Genomic DNA, 20,614 nt, shown 5'->3' on the forward strand with positions numbered 1-20,614 from the left:
AAAATCTAAAATAAATTACTCATTTTTCATTGAATGTTCAAAAGAAAATAAAACACAATAAATAATTCTTTCTTGCATATGGAAACCATGATTGGTTAAGTGTTCAACCTTTTCTTTTTTTTTCTCTCCTCCCCATTTCAACTTATTACCCTCAATTGTTGCCAAGATCCATATGCCCATGTAGGTTTAGAACCTCAAATTGTCGTGTCATGCAGATCCAGGCTATCCAGAAATTTGGAGTGTTCCCTGTTTCAGAACTCTCACTCATCCAGACATAGAGAGGCACATATAACTTGGTAACAAATCAAGCAAAATCTCATTTCATATAATTTACAACATTTGCTTCTCTTTTTTCTACTGAATAAAACCAGAATTTGATCCCAAGCTGCTAAATCACAAGGAGAGTTCCTCTTGAAGCTCCATTTTGCATATGGAATATTCCCTCTCAAATAATAAAAATTCCTGCTCATGAGACAGAAATAATTGTTTGGATAAAATTGTGATAGTCAGTCCCCAACAACATGGGAGGCAAAATGAACAAAAAAATCAAAACAATAAAGTAATTTAAGGAGCCATGCAATTCCAATATGGATGAATGAGTTAGCTGCCAGACACCACATTTAAAGCATCAAAATTATAGCAAAGTTGACAGAGTTCAGTGACATACTCCTACTAACATCATCTATACCTTGATCTTACTAGGGTCCATTATAATGTCAAGTCAATGAAAATGCAGTTTACTCTTCATGTCTACAGTTAATAGAGGATTTCTTCATCTAAGTTATAATTCTTTGTTTCAGGATTGGCTTCTAGTAGTTACATATGTCGATATTTCATACAGAGATCCCCATAACATACAAGGCAAGAAAAAAGTGAAGTGATTGAAAGTGGCACTAATATCAACTATAGAGGGGAACCTAAAATTTTGAAGGTTTAGAAAACTATTTACAGAGGAGAAACTCAGAAACACATATACAAAATATTATTCCAAACATATTTCAGGTGAATATTAGCAGAACAAAAGGAGTGCACATGAGTTGAGGGGAAGGGAAGTAGATTTGTGAATTGCATTTGTCATGTCAAGTCCGTTCAGCATGTTAAAGAACAGTAGGAACAAATGTTCCACTACTCTGACAGATAAAAAGGACGAAAAGTTGCTTAAGAGGAAGGACCTATATGAGCCTCTATTCTCACATAACCAATAAAAATATCCACTTACCTGCAATTGTTGCTGACTGAAAAGATGGATGAACCCAGTTTCCAAACTTGAGACTAGCTCAATCAACTGGTCATGGCTTTCGGTTGGATTACCTGACTCCATAAGAGAAACAGAAACCTGCAAATGAATCAAGATATGGTAAGAACAAAAATATTGACATGGTGAAAGTTCTAAAATAAATGCACTTCCACAACTGTTGCTTTCTTTTTCCTTGTTTCTTGTCCTTGCTTCAATTAAATTTGCAAAATAACGTTCCCACAATGATGATATTTTTTTTGTTGTTTCTAGTCCTCGCTTTTTGGCAAAATAACAGTAACAATAGTTGGTTAAAAATTAAAACAGGGCAGTATAACTCAACTAAGAAAACAGACTCCCAAACAAAAGCTATGTTACTATGATTCTTCATTTTCCTTGAAGTACCTATGTCCAACAAAGATCCTAAGGACATGGGTATGGATGATCAATCTTCCATAAGGAAAAGCTTAGAATAAATTGAATGTAGCCATGTTGGACACATACCCATGTCCAGAACTAACCACTGAGTCCAAGTAACATAGAGCAAAAAAGCAAAGCCATCGTTGCCAACGTATGAAACATAACTTTAATTTTTGAAGCCATAAAATTTTGCTACACTTAGGTGTCTATTCTTGCCTTTTCTTTCCCCTTTTGTCTTTTGGAAAACACTTCTTTTTAATGAATCATCAGGAAAGCGTTTTTAAACTGACTCTTTCCTGCTTTTAAAAGCAATGAGGCACTTTTCCTAAACAAGGTGCCCATATTAAAAATGATTAATGGGCATCATTCTTCCATAGAAAAGTTTACCTGCATGCATCGAAGAATGACTTCAGGAATACAACACCTACGACAGAGGCCACGCACAATATATGTTGCAGGCCCTTCCAAGGAACCATCTTTGCTTGAAAACCAAGCATCTAATCGAGATATCTCCATTGTAACTCCTGCTTGGAATCTAGCAAGCTCACCTGCATTTAACAAGTTCAACCAATATTGCAGAAATTTACCACCATGTTCCTATCACTTGCTACTTGACAGAGTATATTTCTTCCTCGACTAGTTATGATATCATACAAGATTTAAAAAGAATAGGTGCCTCCATCAAACAGTACCATGAATTTGCTCAACAATCATAAATAAGCAATTTTTAACATTTACTTTATAATTAAGTTTCTCCCAGGGGTACACAAGACTATGAAAGTCTGCAACTACAGACAAGCACAGCAGATTGGCATCTTCTTAGTCCCTTACCTTTGAAGCCAGCTGCCATAACAGAACCCAGAAGGCCACCATCATTCAGGATGTGTGAACCAATACCATCACCCTCTACAGCCAAGCAGCGCAACACAACCTCAACACTGTAGCTGTCCCTTGAAGAAATGGCAACATTTACCTGCCCATAAAGAAATAAGATAATGACTAAAGGAAAAAGGACAAAAAGAAAATTTCATAAACCTAGGTTCATTAATGCCAAGCAGAAATTCTGGCCAAAATTATATATACCGGTAGTTTAAATCTTATAATGAGGTTAAATCCAAACCATGTTTATTTTCTTATATCATTCCCTTTCCTTCCCAATTTCTTACGGTGTGCAAAGCCATTTACCAAGAATGACTCCTTTCAAACCACAAGCCGTGAGTTGCTATTCTTTCTAATATCCAGAACTAGAAGGATCCTTTTCCTCACTTGATCTCTCGAGCAAACCTACTCTCATGCATGCTTTCTCTCAAGGTTTTAGAGAAGCAACGATTCAGTGAATGATATCATCCCATCTCTCTTCAATTTATATGCAATTACCACTAGGATTAAGTGGAGTTGACATCTAGAATTTAGCCTTGAAATGATCCAAGGCCTCCTTTTGCAGAGATACATATGTTGGAATTTAATTGTTCAACATGATGAAAATACACCACTTACTTTTATAAACAACTAGATCATTGAGGTTTTGGAATTGCAAAAACTATAGCACATCAAATCAACAATTTAATATCTGCATGGGCAACAAAGTTGCTTAATTTGGATAACAAAATAAATAAGCATACCATTAACTGACGTTCTAAGACAATGTCCTCAGCCACTGAAGAGTAAAGTGCACTCATTAATGCAGCACAAACAGTGGCATCTGGAGACATGGATTCACCAGAAGGCAGGCGGAGCATTGCAGTAGCATGCAATTCAAGAAATAGAGGTTCCATCGATTCATTTACATGCTCCTCCACAGAAATCAGCCAAGGGTTTTCTTTTCCTATAGTAAGCATTAAGATCATTAACCATCAAAGGCATCAATATGTTGAGAGCAAAGGACATGTATAAAACCTCCACATTCAGTGGAAGCAAAGTTTATCACACAATTGCCAATCGAAATATCTCCTTCAGTCAGAACACTGCTTTTATGCATGGAACATACAAGTCCGATTGAAAATATACTTACTCATTAGCAATGACATAGACAAATTTAATGTCTCTTGTGCTGCTGCAATGGCTTTTTGTTTTTCATCTACTGAAAGTTCAACAGGAGAAACATCTGCATTTTCTAATTCAATTTTGAGCCAGTTGCGATACGTTGCATCACAGGAGTAGTATTCACTCTATTTAAAATGAGAACACAGATAAGCAAACAGAAGAAAGTAAAGAAAAACTTATTAGTGCCACTAATTTATTTAGTAGAAAAGTAAAAGCATACCCAGTGTTGAAACTCTTTCAGATTCTCAGAAACATAATCTTCAAAAGTATCAGGGGTTTCAGAAAGCTGCTTCAAAGGCTCAGCAAGAAGACTAAGTAATTCATGTGCACCTATGGGCATTGCTGGCACTCTCCACATAGAAATCAGAGCAAACTCCCTGAACAATATATTGCTGTAGAAAGAAATGATGGTTACATGTCGAACAGAAAAGTTTTCAAACCAGGTTAAATTAGAATTGAGACAACTTCAAGTAATGCATAAATATCTTTCATACTTAAAGCAAAATTAAAAATGGTACACCAAACTAAACCAGAAATTCATTCACGACTATCAATTCAATATAGCTACAAGTAAAAAAAAGGAAAAGATTACCTGTGTATTAATGCTCCCAAAAGAAGTTTAGCACTAACATCTTTAACATCAGTAATTGTGGAGGGAGGTGTAAAGCAGAGATATTGGACAACAAAAGCTTTTTGAAGACTCTGCAGCCTATGTTGCTCCACAACATCAGATGATTCATCATATTTTCCAACTTTGGTTTCTCGTGACCGTGATAAAAGCCTGTTATCATGCCAAAGAATTCCAATTTTATTTGAAAAGAAAGGATCATTACTGCCTCGAACATATGCTTCACAGACACATCAATACCTCTCAATAATTTCTTCAAAGCTTCCTTTCAAATCATCCCCTTGAGAAAATGGCAAATACTCCATGGCAGAAAGGAAGATTTTATATTTGACATGCACACTGTTACCAAGCGAAGAAACAAACACATTGCAACTTAAAACTAAGAACAAATGTGAAGAGTTATATATGGAGAAAGACTAGTAGGGTCTCATTTTGCAATATCTTAAACTGATAGCTCTAAGTTTTACACTTCACTTGGACATACATCTTAACTGATCTCTCAAACTAAGATCAGCAATAGACAAAGGAAAAGCATGGTTTCCAGCTATTTAATCACAATCCAGGAAGTCCATACTAAATGCATCAAAATTAAAGAAAAACAAAAGAAACAATAAACAAAAAGGATAATTACATATGATCCCAGTATTCAGGCATCAGCATATGCAAAGTACATTTAGAAATTATGACAACAAACAGTGATTCCAGCTGTCTTTTCTTTCCTCTCTCCTCTTTCCTTATTTATATTATTTTCTGCTTTTTTGGTGGTCTTTGGAAAATAAAACATATGGTATATAATGTACTCCCACCTCTACTTTTCATGGCTTTATTGGCCTCAAATATGGCTTAGCTTTTGCTTCTCCTTTTAACTTTCTTAAAAGATATCTTTTTCCATTTCCTCACTTTCCTCAAAATGCTTAAAAACAAGGGAAGAACAATTAACATTAAGAATATATTCTGGACAAAACTGCAGCGAGGACAATGCAATCAACTCCATCAGCAAGAAAAGCACCTCAGTCTAGTTGCCACTTTTAATGTTTGTCAAATTTTAGCAACATAATCAATTGTCTCACTGAGGAAGGACAAAGGAACATTTTTCCTTTAAAATATTTGAATGCAGACGATCAGGAAAACTATTCCAAAATTATTGATGTTTAGCATTTCCATAGGCATCCTTACTTTCTTTAAGTATACCAAAATGATATTCAAACAGCCTTGTCATCTGGCCAAAAAGAAAAAGAACATCCGTGACAGAAAATGTTTCCTGCATGGGTTACCTGTAAGACAATGTAGTCCTCACCCAGAAGAGCAGATGTCTTATAAAAAAAAACATGTGCTAAACAATAATAACAACCTCAATCACCAGAATTGAGTGAAGCAGTGGAATGTCCCATTCAGGAAATATTTTACAGACTCATGGTTTCTAACAATTTATTTTGTTTTAAAAAAAACTTCAGCGAATATTTCATTATTCACATATTTTGTTGCTTATCTACATAATTAGATGCATCATCAAGCATCAATCAAGCAGCAGCAAAAACCCAAACAAAAAATTGAAACACAGACTTAAACCCTTAACACCAAAATTAGGTTAACATTATTCATCTTATCTATTCACATTTATTCAGACACAGGCCGTGCAACAAAATATGGCACCACCAGACATATTATAAAAATTAAGGTGCAAGTAGTTCTAAAACACTTTCTTTCCTCTTCTGCAAATTAATATAATATACATAATTCTATAATACCAGGTCAAAAAGTTTTGGTTTTGATGTTTCTTTGTTGATTAAAATGCATTATAGTGTAAATAAATATGCAAGTCAGTGTTGTCCACGTAGACAAAACATCTTGCCATTAAGTACCCAATGATAAAATGTAGCCCATCACAAATACTCAGTATCGAAGAACGGCAAAGGAATAGAGGATAGAAAATATTATATAGCTGTTACCTGCTATTTAGCCTTAGCTCCATCATGTGCACAAAGAGGTCGACGCAACGATGACGTGCAAGCTGAGAAGCATAAATCCCCACCAATTCTTCATGATGCTTTGAGAATAGAAACATAGAATACCTGAAATTTTATTTTCCAATTAAGACAATCACCAACCAAATTGGGCTTATCACTACTGTCAAGGTAGTTTCTCTTTTTCATATAGAACGCATATTGAAGGACTTCTGAAATGTGGTTGACAGCCCAAAGGAACACAGTATTCTATGAGAAATATAATGGGCTGTGGGCATCTAAAACGCCTAACACACTAAAGTCATGTTCAATAACAAATTTTCCAAGAAAATAAAGACAGCTAGAACATGTTAGAAAACTAACAAAGCTCATCATGCTTTATTATTTGATAAAAAAGGATCTTTTTATTGGACAAATATATATACTACATGTAAAAGAAAGTGAAAATTGAACGTTTTAATAAAATAACAATGTTTGGGAGCTTATACAAAAGTGGGTAAGAAAAGGTCGCACTTCATAGCCCAATGTCTTCACAGCCTTTATATCTTTCTTACATAAAAAATTTCATCAACTGAAGGTTATGCATTCACAATCTTTATTCCTTTCTTAAATCAAAATTTTCATCAACTGAAGGTTATGGGTTTCAATCAGCTCAGATGATTGCATTTAATTCCATGTTGTTATGTTTAAGATGCATTTTTTTGCATAGGTTCCAAAGACTTCCAACATTTTTTATGTTTAGAAGAGCTAAGCTAGGCACTTGGAAATTCACTTTGCTCATTTGAATCATGATATTTCAACATAATGCACAAATGACAGTAACTAGCAATGCTTCTGTAGAAGTAAATCAATGCCTGCAGGTAGTGACAAGAATTCAACAGCTTTAACATACACAATAAGTGAGTTGATTCAAAAACTTAGATATTTCAGTCAGGACCACTATGCAGTTCAATTAGCTCCCCACCATGGTTAAGAGAGAAATGATAAGACCAGAATTTGAATTACTCACATGTGTAGAATACGATCACCAACAGTCATAAGCTTTTCTCGGAAGGGATCCTTCATTTCATCAGTAAGCAGATATCTAAGAACAAGTACAATGTGTGCACCAAACCGAATCATCTGAGGATCACGAGGCCTAGGAGAAATTAAGCACATGTAAGAAAGAATGTTCCCACACAAATGGGACACCAATCCCACTGATTTTACCTTTTCCTGCAATACAATATCAATTAAACTACCCAACCTACAACCCTTGTTAAAAAGCTCACTTACAAGAGTCAGCTTAAGTGGGAAACAGGATAGAACTGGGCCCAAAGTAATTTAGATTGCAATTGCTTCTATTTTATTAAATATTATTTGTTGCAGTGTTTTCAAGAAGCACTACCTGGAGATGCTTTGATCATCTTCTGAAGGTGCTATCCACAACCATATAAGCTCAAGGAGATGTGGTATATTCCCTAACATTAGATTCATCTGTCGAGTATTGTAAGGTTAGAGAAGCCACCAAAAAATTTATTGGATTTAATGAAATCCATTTAATGAATAAAGAAAACAAGACCTACGACACCACTTTTGATGTGCATGTATCTAGAAAGAATTACTAAACTCTTAAGGAAAAATTTTCTGTGAATGTCAATGGTGCATATGTGTTTATGGTGACTTCAATACAGGAAGTCAAACTACTGAAGCCTATGTAGCTAAGACCAGAGATTGAATGAGGTAAGGAGGGTGGAGTTCCCAGAAAAGGTAAAGGGAAAGGTTTTTAACCAAATACAAGCATTTTCTACAGCTTATGTGAATCAAAAGGGGAAAAAGACCATTTGCAACCAGGCTAACTAAACGACAACCAGATTTCTCTAACCAAATCTGCAGCTAGAAGAGGGAACTCTTTAATTCACAATCCCAATGCAAAAGACTCCACTTCTTACGATCTATAACAGCTAGTTTCAATTTCAGTTCTTCACACCCAACCCCTACCCTTTCCTTTTTTTTCTTTTCTTTTGATAGATCAGAAGGACTATTCAGATCATAGCACACATTTATGCAAACTTAGCATCAGATGAAAACCAAGTGTTCACATGTCTACTTGACAGAAACCTCAATTTGGCGTTGCTGCTCCTTGCATCCCCGAGTAACAGCTTCATGCACCATTTCACTACATCAGGGGAACAAAAGAAAAATAAAGGATAAACAAATTAAACAATACGTAAAATGCAAACTTAATTTTAGAAAAAACCACGTTATAAAAATACCCTGAATGAAGTTTCTGAAGAAGAGCAGAAAGGTCTCGTGGTTGCTGGTTCAAAACTGGCAGTGGCCAACTTTCAGGTCCAGATGAAGGCTGAGAGGTACCATCAGTTCCTCCAGGGCTAACATCAATAACATCTCCGTAGCTTTTTAATTGTTCAATCCTGCCAGGTTGTGAACGAGCTAATTCTAGATCTACCTGGATTTCAAGCCATGATTTGGCCATTGCCCAACAGGCTGTCTGCAGACATAAGGGACATCAGATTTTAATTACTTGATGTTTGGTAAAATTAGAAAGAGATTATGACCATTTCACAAGGGATATATATATATACATATGCATATATGATAAGTATCCAACCTAAAATCAATCAACAATAGGTAGAGAGGGCTAACTTGAATATAAGACCACAAAAAACCCAAGACTTAACATATGTGGTATAACCCCACTTAACACTCCCCGTCAACTCCCCCTCACGTGTAGCTCAACAAGGGCTTACACATGGATAACCTCACAAAGGGTAACAGGCAGGAAGAACATAACAAACCTGGGCTTTGATACCATGTTAAGCATCCAACCTAAAACCAATTTGTGATAGGTGGAGAGGCCCAACTTTAATATAAGATCACATGAAACCAGAGACTTAACAGATGTGGCATAACACCACTTAACAATAACAAGAACATATTAGCATTTAAATTGCCTCCTAAGAATGTTTATCTAATCAGAAAAGTATACCTCCCAGTCTGCACAGATCGGTAGCATGCGCTTTAAGTTGCTACATTGGGCTGCATATACAGCTATTTCATATTTCCCACCATTTTGCTCAGAAATTCTCTACAAAAGATTTTTAAAAAAATAAAAGAGAAATGTTAGTGGTATAGAGAGCTACGAATCACTCCATTAAGTCAAGATAACTCAATTGACCTTGTGCATTAACCACCATCCATGCATTTAAGAGAGAGAGAGAGAGAGAACTTGCAAAAGCACCAAGTTCCAAACACCAAAGAATGATATATATTATTCATAACCACCACAAGCAAAGAACTGAGATAAAATCTAAGAGTTTAAAACCTGAAAGGATAAATTCAACCAATAAAACTAGGTATCAAACATGTCTTGGGACCAAAATTAAAGTGGTAACAGAACCATCAGATAGGATTGTCGTTATATTTACCTCTGATGCACAATAGGAAGCCCATTTCCAAAGGCGTCGTTGATGACCAATACTGCTCTCCAGTTCAATAGCTTGCAGAGTTCTATTTTTCCCATTCTTTACTAGGGCTTCAATGGAAGGAAATAGGTCTAACCCTCCAAATGGGAATATAGTTGCCGATCTCCATGGCTGCGAAATTAAACTGCTTCTCAGACAGCATGCAAAGTAGGTTACTCTACATTTATTAACCTTGTCAAATTCTGAATACCTGTCCAGCAGACCGGCAAAGGTCACAAGCCTCTTCTAGTCTTCCAGCCCTTAACAGAGTCCAGACATCCTCAAGTAGAGACTCATCTTGTTTCTGTCAAGGAAAAACTGTCACTGCCACACTAAATAAACAATTGATATTTTAAAGACAGTTACAACCCTACCACAAACTCCTAAAGGAAATCAGACCAAGATGGTAAAACACAATTAGAAATATGTGCTTCTCGCATATATATATATATATATATATATATATATATATATATATATATATAAGAATTCTCCCTCTCACCCTCTCTTTATTCAAAACTGTGCTTCTGCACACATCACACTGGGAGATAAAACCACATAATCAAGGAAGTCATTTGAATTTTTAGAACAGTTTCAGAAAGAGTACTTTATCATCAGGTAGCTGATGGGCATGTTCCCGTGTTGGAGCATCAAAATCTAAGTGATGTACAGTGTTAGCAGCAGAGGCACCCTTTTTAAGAAACCTCTGAGTATGGTGCCAAATTCCAGAATTGGGAAGATAGGTACCAACATGGAATCCTCGCACCTGCAGAAAAAAATTTTAAAAAAATCAAATATTCAACAAATCTAATGCAATAGGGTATTTTTATGAAGCTTCATCACAAGCAAAAATTAACCAGAATCTAACAAAAATTTACTAAAACATCATGCATGCTCAACAGAAGCAACTGAGAACCAGGTTTTCCCGCCCACAAGTAAGTTGTCACTGAAACGGTTGAAGGTTAAAAGGTTACAGTTGTTAAAAGTTATAAATTAAGGTTAATTATCCAGAGAATTCCTGTGGTACTAACCCTAGGCATAATTACCTAAGACAGCTATACATAATGAATTAAAAGGAAAAGGAAAAACATTAACAAGAGAGACGAGAGAAGTGAACTGCATGGAAAGAATGATACCTTCCAAGGAGGCTAAAAACATGATGTTTCAAACAATTATGTATTGCCACAATAATCCCATCAGCATGGAAGCAGTTGCTAGTCTACAGAGTCAATAATCATAAAACAAGAATGCTGCTTAGCACAACCTACAATATCATTGTTCATAGCCTGACAATCCCCACGGTACTAGACTTCCCGAATGTGCCAGTTTGTTTCTAGTTCCACTCATGAAGTAAAACAAACCTGTTGCAAACCCACTTATTGCTTATGACACATGAAGCCTTCTCAGACATCAGATTAGCGATCAAGCATGCGACATGAAAGAGATGTCAAGCAACCTCATAGTTTGAATGGTTGAAACATACGAAGATAGCAAATGCTATACAATTAATAAAATAATGCCAACTATTCACCATATTCAGCGGATCTAATCAGATCAACCACTATGAAACTGCATAAAAGTGCAATTAAAAGGAAAACATGAGAAGATAGTGTAGAAATCTGATTCTCCATAAGAAGATAGTGTAGAAATCTGATTCTCCTACATTAGTGTACATATGATTCTCCTACATTAGTGCAGCTTGATTTCCTAATTTATTTTGGGAATATTTCTCATTTACTCTTCTGATTTAGTCAACTATTCTGATTGTCAAGTTTTTAGGGATTTGCTTCTATTTTAGAATAGAATAATTCTCCTTCCTTTTATTATTTTTTGTTTTCTGTTTCATGTAAGTTGTTTCCTAATAAGGAACTTCACTATTCTTATTTATTTAGATGCACTCCTTTATTGTAGATAGGATAAGAAAAAATAAGGACAATTGTTCTTTAAGTTTTCTACATGATATCAAAGCAAGTTGGCCTGAACCATTAGATTGTAGCCACACGAGTTTCCGTTATAGCTAGCAAGAGTGAGAACTCTTTTTCTATAGAGGTATGGCATGAGGAAAGTCACAAAAAGGTGATGCTCCAACAAACCCTTCAAAACAAGTTTGTAACCTTTGGAACTAATTTATTGCACAAAAGGTAATTTCCTAAACACCTTAAGTGTTCAACGGGGAAATACACAATCTTGGATTGTTGATTCAGGAGCATCAAATCACATGACTGGAGATGCATCCTTGTTCAACACATATAGACCTTTTTATGATAGTTCCACTGTAAAAATTGTTGATGACTCTCTCTCAAAGATGGCGGGAACAAGTTCTATTGTAGTTTTGTAAGACATAATACTCAACTCTGTCCTCCATGTCCCTAATTTAAGCTGTAACCTACTTTCCATCAATAAGCTTATGAAGGATAAATGTTGTGTCACTAAATTTTTCCTAACTTGTGTGAATTTCAGGAATTGGGCTCGAGGAGGATTATTGGCAATGCTACGATGTGTGCAGGGCTTTACCTTCTTCAATATGATGCACTTGAGAGACCACAAAACTCTTGTACAACCTTAGCCTCTAGTACTGGTAAGGATGACCTTATTATGTTATGGCATTATAGATTTAAGACATCCAAATATTTCATACCTAAAAAGACTATTTCCCTTATTATTCAATAACATCTCTAAAGATTTTCAATGTGAAATTTGTCAACTTTCTAAGCACACTCGAAATACCTACCCTAGCCTTTCCTATAAATCATCTCAACTTTTCTCAATGATTCACATTGACATATGGGGGCCGTCAAAAGTTAACAATACCATAGATTCTAGTTGGTTTGTTACATTCATCGATGATCATACTCGACTCACATTGGCATTCCTTATGAAAGTAAAATCCGAGGCTAGCCAAATCTTTCAAAACTTCGATAGCATGGTACAAACCCAATTCCAAGCCAAAATCCAAGTCCTAAAAACTGGCAATAGAAGGGAATACTTCAACTCTATTCTTGGCCCTTACCTCACCAATCATGGCATTATCCATCAAAGCTCTTGTGTTGACACTCCTCAGCAAAATGGGGTTACCGAACACAAAAACAAACATTTAATAGAAGTGACTAGATCTCTCTTGTTGACTTCCAATGTGCTTAAATATTTTTAGAGAGAAGCTGTCCTCACTACAACTTATGGTTAACCGAATGACTTCCCGAGTTCTTGGCTTTAAAACAACTTGTCAAACTTTCCCTGCTTCCTACCCACAAAATCAGTTGATCTCTTCCATTCCTATCAAACTCTTTGACTACATTGCCTTTGTTCATATTAGCCAACAAAACCACAGCAAGCTTGATCCCAAAGCCTTAAAATGCATCTTCCTTGGTTATTCCCCAAACAAAAAGGGCTATAGGAGTTATTCACCCGTCACAAAAAAATTCTATAACTCTATGTATGCCACTTTTTTTTAGGATCTTCCATACTACAGCAAGAATGATATTCAGGGGGAGAATACGACTTAGGAATATCAACTCTTAGCTGTTGACTTGCCAATTTCCCAACCAACCCCTTCAAAACTATATTCCCAACCAGCCCCTTCAAAACTAGAATCTCAACCAGCCCCTTCAAAACCAGATTCTCAACCTACCCAACCTATCAGCCATGCAGATTCCGAAACTCAACCTATTCAAACAACTCTTGACTCTTCAAACCCTAAGGTTATGCAAGAAAAAACAAAAGAACTTATAGTCTACTCAAGGAAGCAAAAACCACAAGAAGAAATGGACAACTGAACACAGCCCAACACTAAAAATCAACCTGATCCAAGTCTCCAAGAACCTAAAACTAACACAGGTAAGTCCCCTTCAGGGATTTAAATTGCGGTCGCGAACACGTCTTCGATCACGTTGTGTTTATCAGGGTTACGGATATAACGGATATCATCACAATCATTGGTCATGAATTTCTTTTAAATTTGCACAACTTGTTATAAAACACCGTAATTATAATTATAAGCATAAAAATTTTTTTCATGATTTTTAAAGTAATTAATGACACTTTAATCTTATTTTATTTATATAAAACAATTATTTACAATTTTTTAATATTATAGTAAAATATTCACATTTAGAAAATTAACAACATACAAATATTAAAATAATAAAATCATTAATAAAATCCCAATAAAAATAGAAATCAAAAATCAAATTAATACATTAATCATTTAATATTTTATTTTTTTCATCTAAATTATAATATAATATACCTCTCAAATTTACATTAAACTCTTTCATCTCAAATTTTTCAGTCAAAATTAATTCTCAAAACTTTTCAATTTTAACTAATTATTTTTTCCCAAAATTTTGCCCTTAAATTTATTTAAAAAAAAAAAAAAAAATTTTTGTTTGGTCAAGAATTGACCAAACTTAATGCCCACCAAACTCCCCACTACACTTAAATATTTAGGTGTCCTTATAGGTGCTAATACCAAAAGGATTACAGTCTAGACCCCAATCATAAATAGGGTGCAGTCTAGGCTTGTGATGTGAAAAAGAAAATATTTGTCTTTTGGAGAAAGAGTGACTCTAATCAACTCAATTCTGTCGAGCCTGCTAATTTATTACATGTCAATGTTTAAAGCCCCAACAAGAGTACTTAAGAAAATCGACCGAATATCCTCCAAATCTTTCCACTCAAACTTCTTTCATTTTTTTCTCAACCCTTGCTTTCTACCATTCTCGCAAATCATCCACCAGCCATGGCAACCAACCAGCATCCAAGCTTCCACCCTCATCCAACTTTCCACCCAATGACTAATCTAATTTCTTCTTTGATCCAACCAACACAGTCCCAAACCCATGCCCACAAAGTGCTCATAGATGGGTTTTTAAAATTTTAAAGTTTCAAGCAAAATCTCTCTAAAGTCCAAGTTTTTCTAAGTCCTATACAACACAAATTTGCAAACACTTAAACATGGAAGAAAAGGTAAATTTAAGTATTTTATTATTACTTGATTTCAATAAATTTTTCTTGATTTTTGATTGAGCCTTTTTTTTACTAAGTCATTATAAATCTAGAATTTCCTTTTTGTGTTTAGAGCTTTACTTTGTTAAATTTTGAAAATTTTAATGCTTGATGATAAAAAAATTCTTCATGAAAAAAAACGAAAATGGCGCCAATTGCGTCCCACTATTGCCGCTATTAGCCACTATGACCTTTTTTTGCGGCCGCAATGAACCGCTAAAGATGTGAATTTCTTCATGCCCAATATCGGTTAAATAGCAGTGGCAGTGGGTGCCGATTTTGCTAAATAGCAGCCACTATACTACTATTGCACTGCTATTTGAATCCATGGTCCCTATTGAATTTAAAACTGAAATTTGTGAGCCAGTTGCTGACCTTGACATTCCTATTGCATTAAGAAAAGGTGTGAGATCATGCGACCGGTACCCTATCTGCAAGTATATCTCATATGACAAGTTAAATCCAAACTTTCAAGCCTTTACTACTAACCTTGACAATGTGCAAATTCCAAAAAATATTCGGGAAGCCCTTAATGAACCAGATTGGAAGGCAGCAATTCTTGAAGAAATCAAGGCACTAGAGAAAAATGGGACATGAGAAATTTTAAATTTGCCCAAAGAGAAAAACCTGGTTGGATGTATGTGGATCTTCACAATAAAGCACAATGTAAATGGAAGTATAAACAGGTTCAAAGCTAGACTTGTTGCAAAAGGGTTCACTCAATCCTATGGGATAGACTATAAGGAGACATTTGCTCCAGTAGCCAAACTCAATTCAATTAGAGTTCTATTGTCACTAGCAGCCAACTTGGATTAGCCTCTCCACCAACTTGATATCAAGAATGCATTCTTAAATGGCGACTTGGAGGAGGATGTCTACATGAAAATTCCCTCTTGTTTCGAAAGGCAAGACAACATGGGCAAAGTGTGCAAACTCTGAAAATCTTTGTATGGACTTAAACAGTCTCATCGGGCTTGGTTTGAACAGTTAACAAAGGCAATGAAGAGGTATGGATTCCTTCAATGTCAATCTATCCATATTATGTTTGTTAAGTTCACTAATGAAGGAAAAAAAGTTATTCTTATTGTTTATGTGGATGATATAATCATCGGAGACCACAAGGAAGGAATAGATGATTTGAAGAAACTCCTTGCAAATGAGTTTGAAATAAAGGGGTTCCTTAAATATTTTCTTGGGATGGAAGTGGCTCAGTCTAAGAATGGAATATCAGTGTCTCAGCATAAGAATGTACTTGATCTACTCAAAAAGACCAGCATGATTGAATGCAAACTTGCCGATACACCCACAGACAAAGGGTGATACCAAAGACTAGTTGGGAAGCTTATTTACCTCTCCCACACACGACCTAATATTGGGTTTGCAGTAGGGATGGTGAGTAGATACATAAATAATCCAACCAAAGAGCATCTCAAGACTGTTCATCGCATCCTATAGTACTTAAAGAAGAGTCCTAATGAAGGTCTATATCTTAAGAAGTCAATGGACAGGACAGTCGAGGTGTACACAGATGCTGACTGGGCTAAATCAATAACAGATAGAAGGTCTACTACTGGATATTGCACTTATGTTTGGGGCAATTTGGTCACTTAGAGAAGTAAAAAGCAAGCTGTAGTAGCTAAGAGCAGTGCTGAGGCTGAGTTTAGAGCAATGTCCCATGGTATTTGTGAAGGAATTTGGCTGATGAGGTTACTTGGAGAATTAAAAGTTGACATCTAAGACACTATTTTGTGACAATAAGGCTACTATAAGTATTGCCAAAAATCCTGTTTGTCATGATAAGACCAAGCACATAAAGCTGGACCGACATTTCATAAAGGAAAAGATAGAAAATGGGTCAGTTAAACTGGCCTATATCCCTACAAGTTCACAAATTGCAAATATTCCAACTAAAGCTCTTCCTAGAAGCATTTTTTACGGATTGAAATCCAAGCTGAGTATGATTAACATTCATAACCCAGCTTGAGGGGGAGTTAGAATTCCGATTCTCCTATATTAGTGCAAATATGATTCTCCTACATTAGTGCAGCTTGATTTCCTAATTTATTTTAGGAATATTTCTCATTTACTCTTCTGATTTAGTCAACTATTCTGATTGTCAAGTTTTTAGGGATTTGCTTCTATTTTAGACTAGAATAATTCTACTTCCTTTTATTATTTTTTGTTTTCTTTTTCATGTAAATTGTTTCCTAATAAGGAACTTCACTATTCCTATTTATTTAGATGTATTCCTTCATTGTAGATAGAATAGGAAAAAATAAGGACAACTGTTCCTTAAGTTTTCTACAGATAGAAAAGGGGGAAAATAGTGAAAGATTGCAAGATTCATTTTTCAGAGAAGTCACACCACATGTAAGGGCATGCCATGCCACTGGCTTTATAAAATCCTTATCAATATTCAGGACAATGAAACCATGCTCCTTCCATCACAAAGTATGATGAAAACACAATAAAAAATAACACCAACAATGAAACAGTCAACATAATCCATATTAATTTAATAAAACCAATCACCTTGCTCTCCAGATCAAGGGCTTTAGAGGCCAATCCTTCTAGCCATTGAATAATACGGAGGCATAATTGTGCTGTGTGATCATTCACAACAAACTGGCAAGCCTCTATATGTGATGTTGAAGGGGACTGTCGCAAATTGAAAGATTTAAGTAAGAGTAAACCATTTTAACTTGAATTAGAAGGTAGTCAAAAGGAAATGCTAGCATTTATTAGGAGTAAAAGACTCAGTTCAAAGGAGAAAATATTGAAAAGAAAAAAAGATACCAGAATGAGCTCTTCAGGAGGTTCTTCAGTCACTGCAAGAAGAATAGAAACTGTCAAAAAAAAACCCAAAGCTCAAGGATGAAGTTTGCACCCAGTAGAAGTAATCAAAATAATATATATATATAAACAACTATTTGCAAAAGATAATGCACACACTATGAACAGTGTGATTTGAGAAACAAGATGCAGATAACTTCAAAAACTTCATAACTGAAATAATCTTTTTCCTAAGAAATCAATTGTTGCCAAAAGTTTTCAAAGGTTAGAGACTCATTTCCTTTTCCATAAAGGTACCAGAGTAGAGACCAAGTAGCAGCCTCATCAAGCAGAAGCTGAGCCTTCTGTCTCATCAATTTGTCCTCCACAACCCGATGACGTATGTTGGATTCATATCTGTGCAAGCAGCAAATCATGATGCAGTTAAAAGGCCACCCAAGAAATTGATGCTAACTAATTTACAAAGGCACTTTGAAAAAGAAAATGCTTGAGCAGCTCCTCAACAAATAAAAAAACTTCTGAAACACTTGTCTCTACTTCATAATTTTAAGTGAAAAATGATAATGCCGATGTTGGCATCCTTAACTCTCAATAAGACAGACTTAAATAATTATCTATCCATAGATAATAAGGTATAAACAAAAGCACATTAAATAGTGTGCCATTGGATCTTCTTTCTTTCTGGGAAAGGGGTTGCAGGAAAAAGAGGAACAGGGGATATGGCATACTAAAATGCTCAAAATCAAGACATAAGCCAAATGGAAAAAGAAGATGAAACAGTAATAAATTTGTAATCATAACCAAATCCATGGTATTTCAAGCACAAGTGCGCCTATATTGCAAGATACACCTACACCAAGTTATAAATATACTTGATGGTACGAGACAAACCTAATCGACTCTGAAACATTCCGGCATGATCTCTCAAATTGTAAAATCAGATCAGTAATTGGCATTAACCCTGCAAAACATGAAAATATGAACATATATAGCTGCAATAGAAATCAGATGCCATATCAGGGGGACTACAGGAAACAACAATATAATTTTAAATTACAGGGCAACTTATGGATATTCATAATATCTGCACCAGCAGGATACTATCTTTTCTTCTTCTTTTTTTCTTTTTATTGCAACCAAATATAGTGCTCCAATATAGAAATATAGACATATTGAGCAGTCAGTCAGGCTTCTCTACTTTACTGTCTCATATCTTAGAATGCAACATTTAATGGACTTGATGTACAAGAACTCAAAGTAAAACTTTATTTATAAACATGCTTATTACAAGGACCTTCAATCAATATTGCATTTTCTAACATATTCAAGCCTAATTTTATGCAATTATCAGTTTCCTAACTCCTAGAAATTAATACAGCTGATATGAATCAAGGATCTCAAACAAATTCTATGACATATTGATCAAAAACAATCATCAGTCACATTACATTCACTTGAAATAAGGAAAGCTAGTTCAATAATTTCAACTTTGAGTTGTTGCACTTAATAGAAGTGATAGTACTTCGAGCACCTTGAAGAGCAGAACCAAGGAGAGATGCAAACAAAACAAAGGTTGTGTCTCCGTTATCTGCCAATAAATCCTCCTCAATCTTGCAGGCTTTTAGTGCATGACTTCCTATTCTGCGAATTGAATCAACACCATTATCAACCTTAGCAATTCGAAGACCATCATTTGATGGTCTCCTCTTAGAAGCCAAGTGTGTCCCTGCAGGTATTTCTTCAAAATAGTCAGTATCAAAGGTCTCAGCCTCTTGTTTGATGTTTTCAAGAAGAAGTGCAGCATTAGTTGGGCTGTGGATAATTGGCCCTTCATACAACAACTTAGCTTCATTGAACTTTGAAACACCACTTTCTTGCCATGGAGATATGCTTGAACTTGAGTTTCTTTTCCTGCAGGCAGTCCATATTACATAATCCAACCAAGTGAGATTTAATTGAAAGGAGCAATACTTGTATTAAACAGCATAAAGAACAACCTAAAACAGAGTGACACTAAACATCTCAGTTTTTATCTCTTCTCCTCCCTTCATTTTCCAGGACCGCCCCTGTTATCTTTTTGTGTTAATTGCCACTTCTCAAGTCTTTAATCAACAGACTCCACTATTAATAGCACCTTTTAGTTTCTATTTATCTTCATTTATCTTTTTTTCTTCTTTTTTTTTTCTTTTTGGTGTTTTCTATTGCTTGATAATGTACATAAAACCAATGAATCGTGTCAGTAAGTACAAAACAGTAATTCATGTCAATAAGTAAAACCTTACATACTATTAACAAGTCAATCCAAAGTCTGAATATGAAAACCAGTTCCTCAACAGTCATACTCAAAACCCAAATTCTAACGATTAACAAAGAACAAAACCATCACCAAACAAACATAACACATTACTTTGAGAAATGGGTTGTATGGAATAGGCTCCAACCCATTAATTTCTAACATCAAAACAACTCCTAATAAGAAAAAACACTTTAAAGATTGCACCCAGAAAACCCTAATGAAACAACCAAAATTTCACATTATCATAGAAAAATAAGTAACTCTATAAAAATGTATAATGTTTTTACGAAAAAAAAAGAAATGGGTTTATTAGAATGGTACCCATAACGACGAAACTTTTCCCTAGCGGAGTGATCTTGAGGGTCAAAGTAGCTGGGAGACGTCTCCATTTCCAAATCCATAATGGGCGTGGGCGTTATAATGGGAGCGTGGATAGTTTTCAAATCGAAACAAACGCTGGGATTTCAATGGATTTGAGGTTTTGTTTAAAAACTAAAGAAGAAGCTTTTAATTTAAGAGCGGGAATTTGCGCTAAAAAAAAAAAAAAAGAACCTAAAAAATGGCTTAAACTTTGAAGCAAAACCCTCGACTTAGTCAGAGTTGAGAGAGCGAACACTGGCGAAATGGGAAAAAGAGGTCAGTCCTACTGTTTGCCAAACGAGGTCAGTCCTAAACGCACCGTTTAAGTATTAATTTACCTGATTTTTTTTTTTTTTTAAGAATAAATTTCACATACACCTACTGTTTGCAACTTTTTCACTTATGCCT

General features: G+C 35.2%; 1 protein-coding gene across 2 annotated transcripts; it reads right to left on the bottom strand.

Moving 5' to 3' along the window:
- Window positions 1-6: 6 nt before the first annotated feature.
- LOC111281336 (nuclear pore complex protein NUP107-like) lies at window positions 7-20,466 on the bottom strand. 2 transcript variants are annotated; one of them, XM_022869065.2, is made up of 24 exons: window positions 20,168-20,466; window positions 19,082-19,461; window positions 18,442-18,511; window positions 17,831-17,946; window positions 17,554-17,585; window positions 17,290-17,415; window positions 10,361-10,519; window positions 9,965-10,057; window positions 9,718-9,885; window positions 9,279-9,377; window positions 8,545-8,780; window positions 8,390-8,447; window positions 7,677-7,765; window positions 7,299-7,427; window positions 6,275-6,397; window positions 4,566-4,664; window positions 4,290-4,478; window positions 3,918-4,089; window positions 3,666-3,822; window positions 3,277-3,479; window positions 2,486-2,627; window positions 2,042-2,202; window positions 1,220-1,336; window positions 7-462 (listed from the first exon to the last, which is right to left on the bottom strand). In XM_022869065.2, exons 1-24 carry the CDS (start codon window positions 20,245-20,247, stop codon window positions 394-396), a joined length of 3,267 nt encoding a protein of 1,088 aa, XP_022724800.2. In that variant the 5' UTR covers window positions 20,248-20,466; the 3' UTR covers window positions 7-393. The 2 variants fall into 2 exon arrangements, with proteins under 2 accessions (XP_022724800.2, XP_022724802.2); XM_022869067.2 differs by having other exon boundaries at window positions 17,848-17,946; window positions 20,168-20,379.
- Window positions 20,467-20,614: the final 148 nt, after the last annotated feature.

This window comes from Durio zibethinus, chromosome 28 (assembly GCF_047325235.1).
Source record: "Durio zibethinus cultivar Kanyao isolate XHJ-2024 chromosome 28, ASM4732523v1, whole genome shotgun sequence".
Taxonomy (NCBI): Eukaryota; Viridiplantae; Streptophyta; class Magnoliopsida; order Malvales; family Malvaceae; genus Durio; species Durio zibethinus.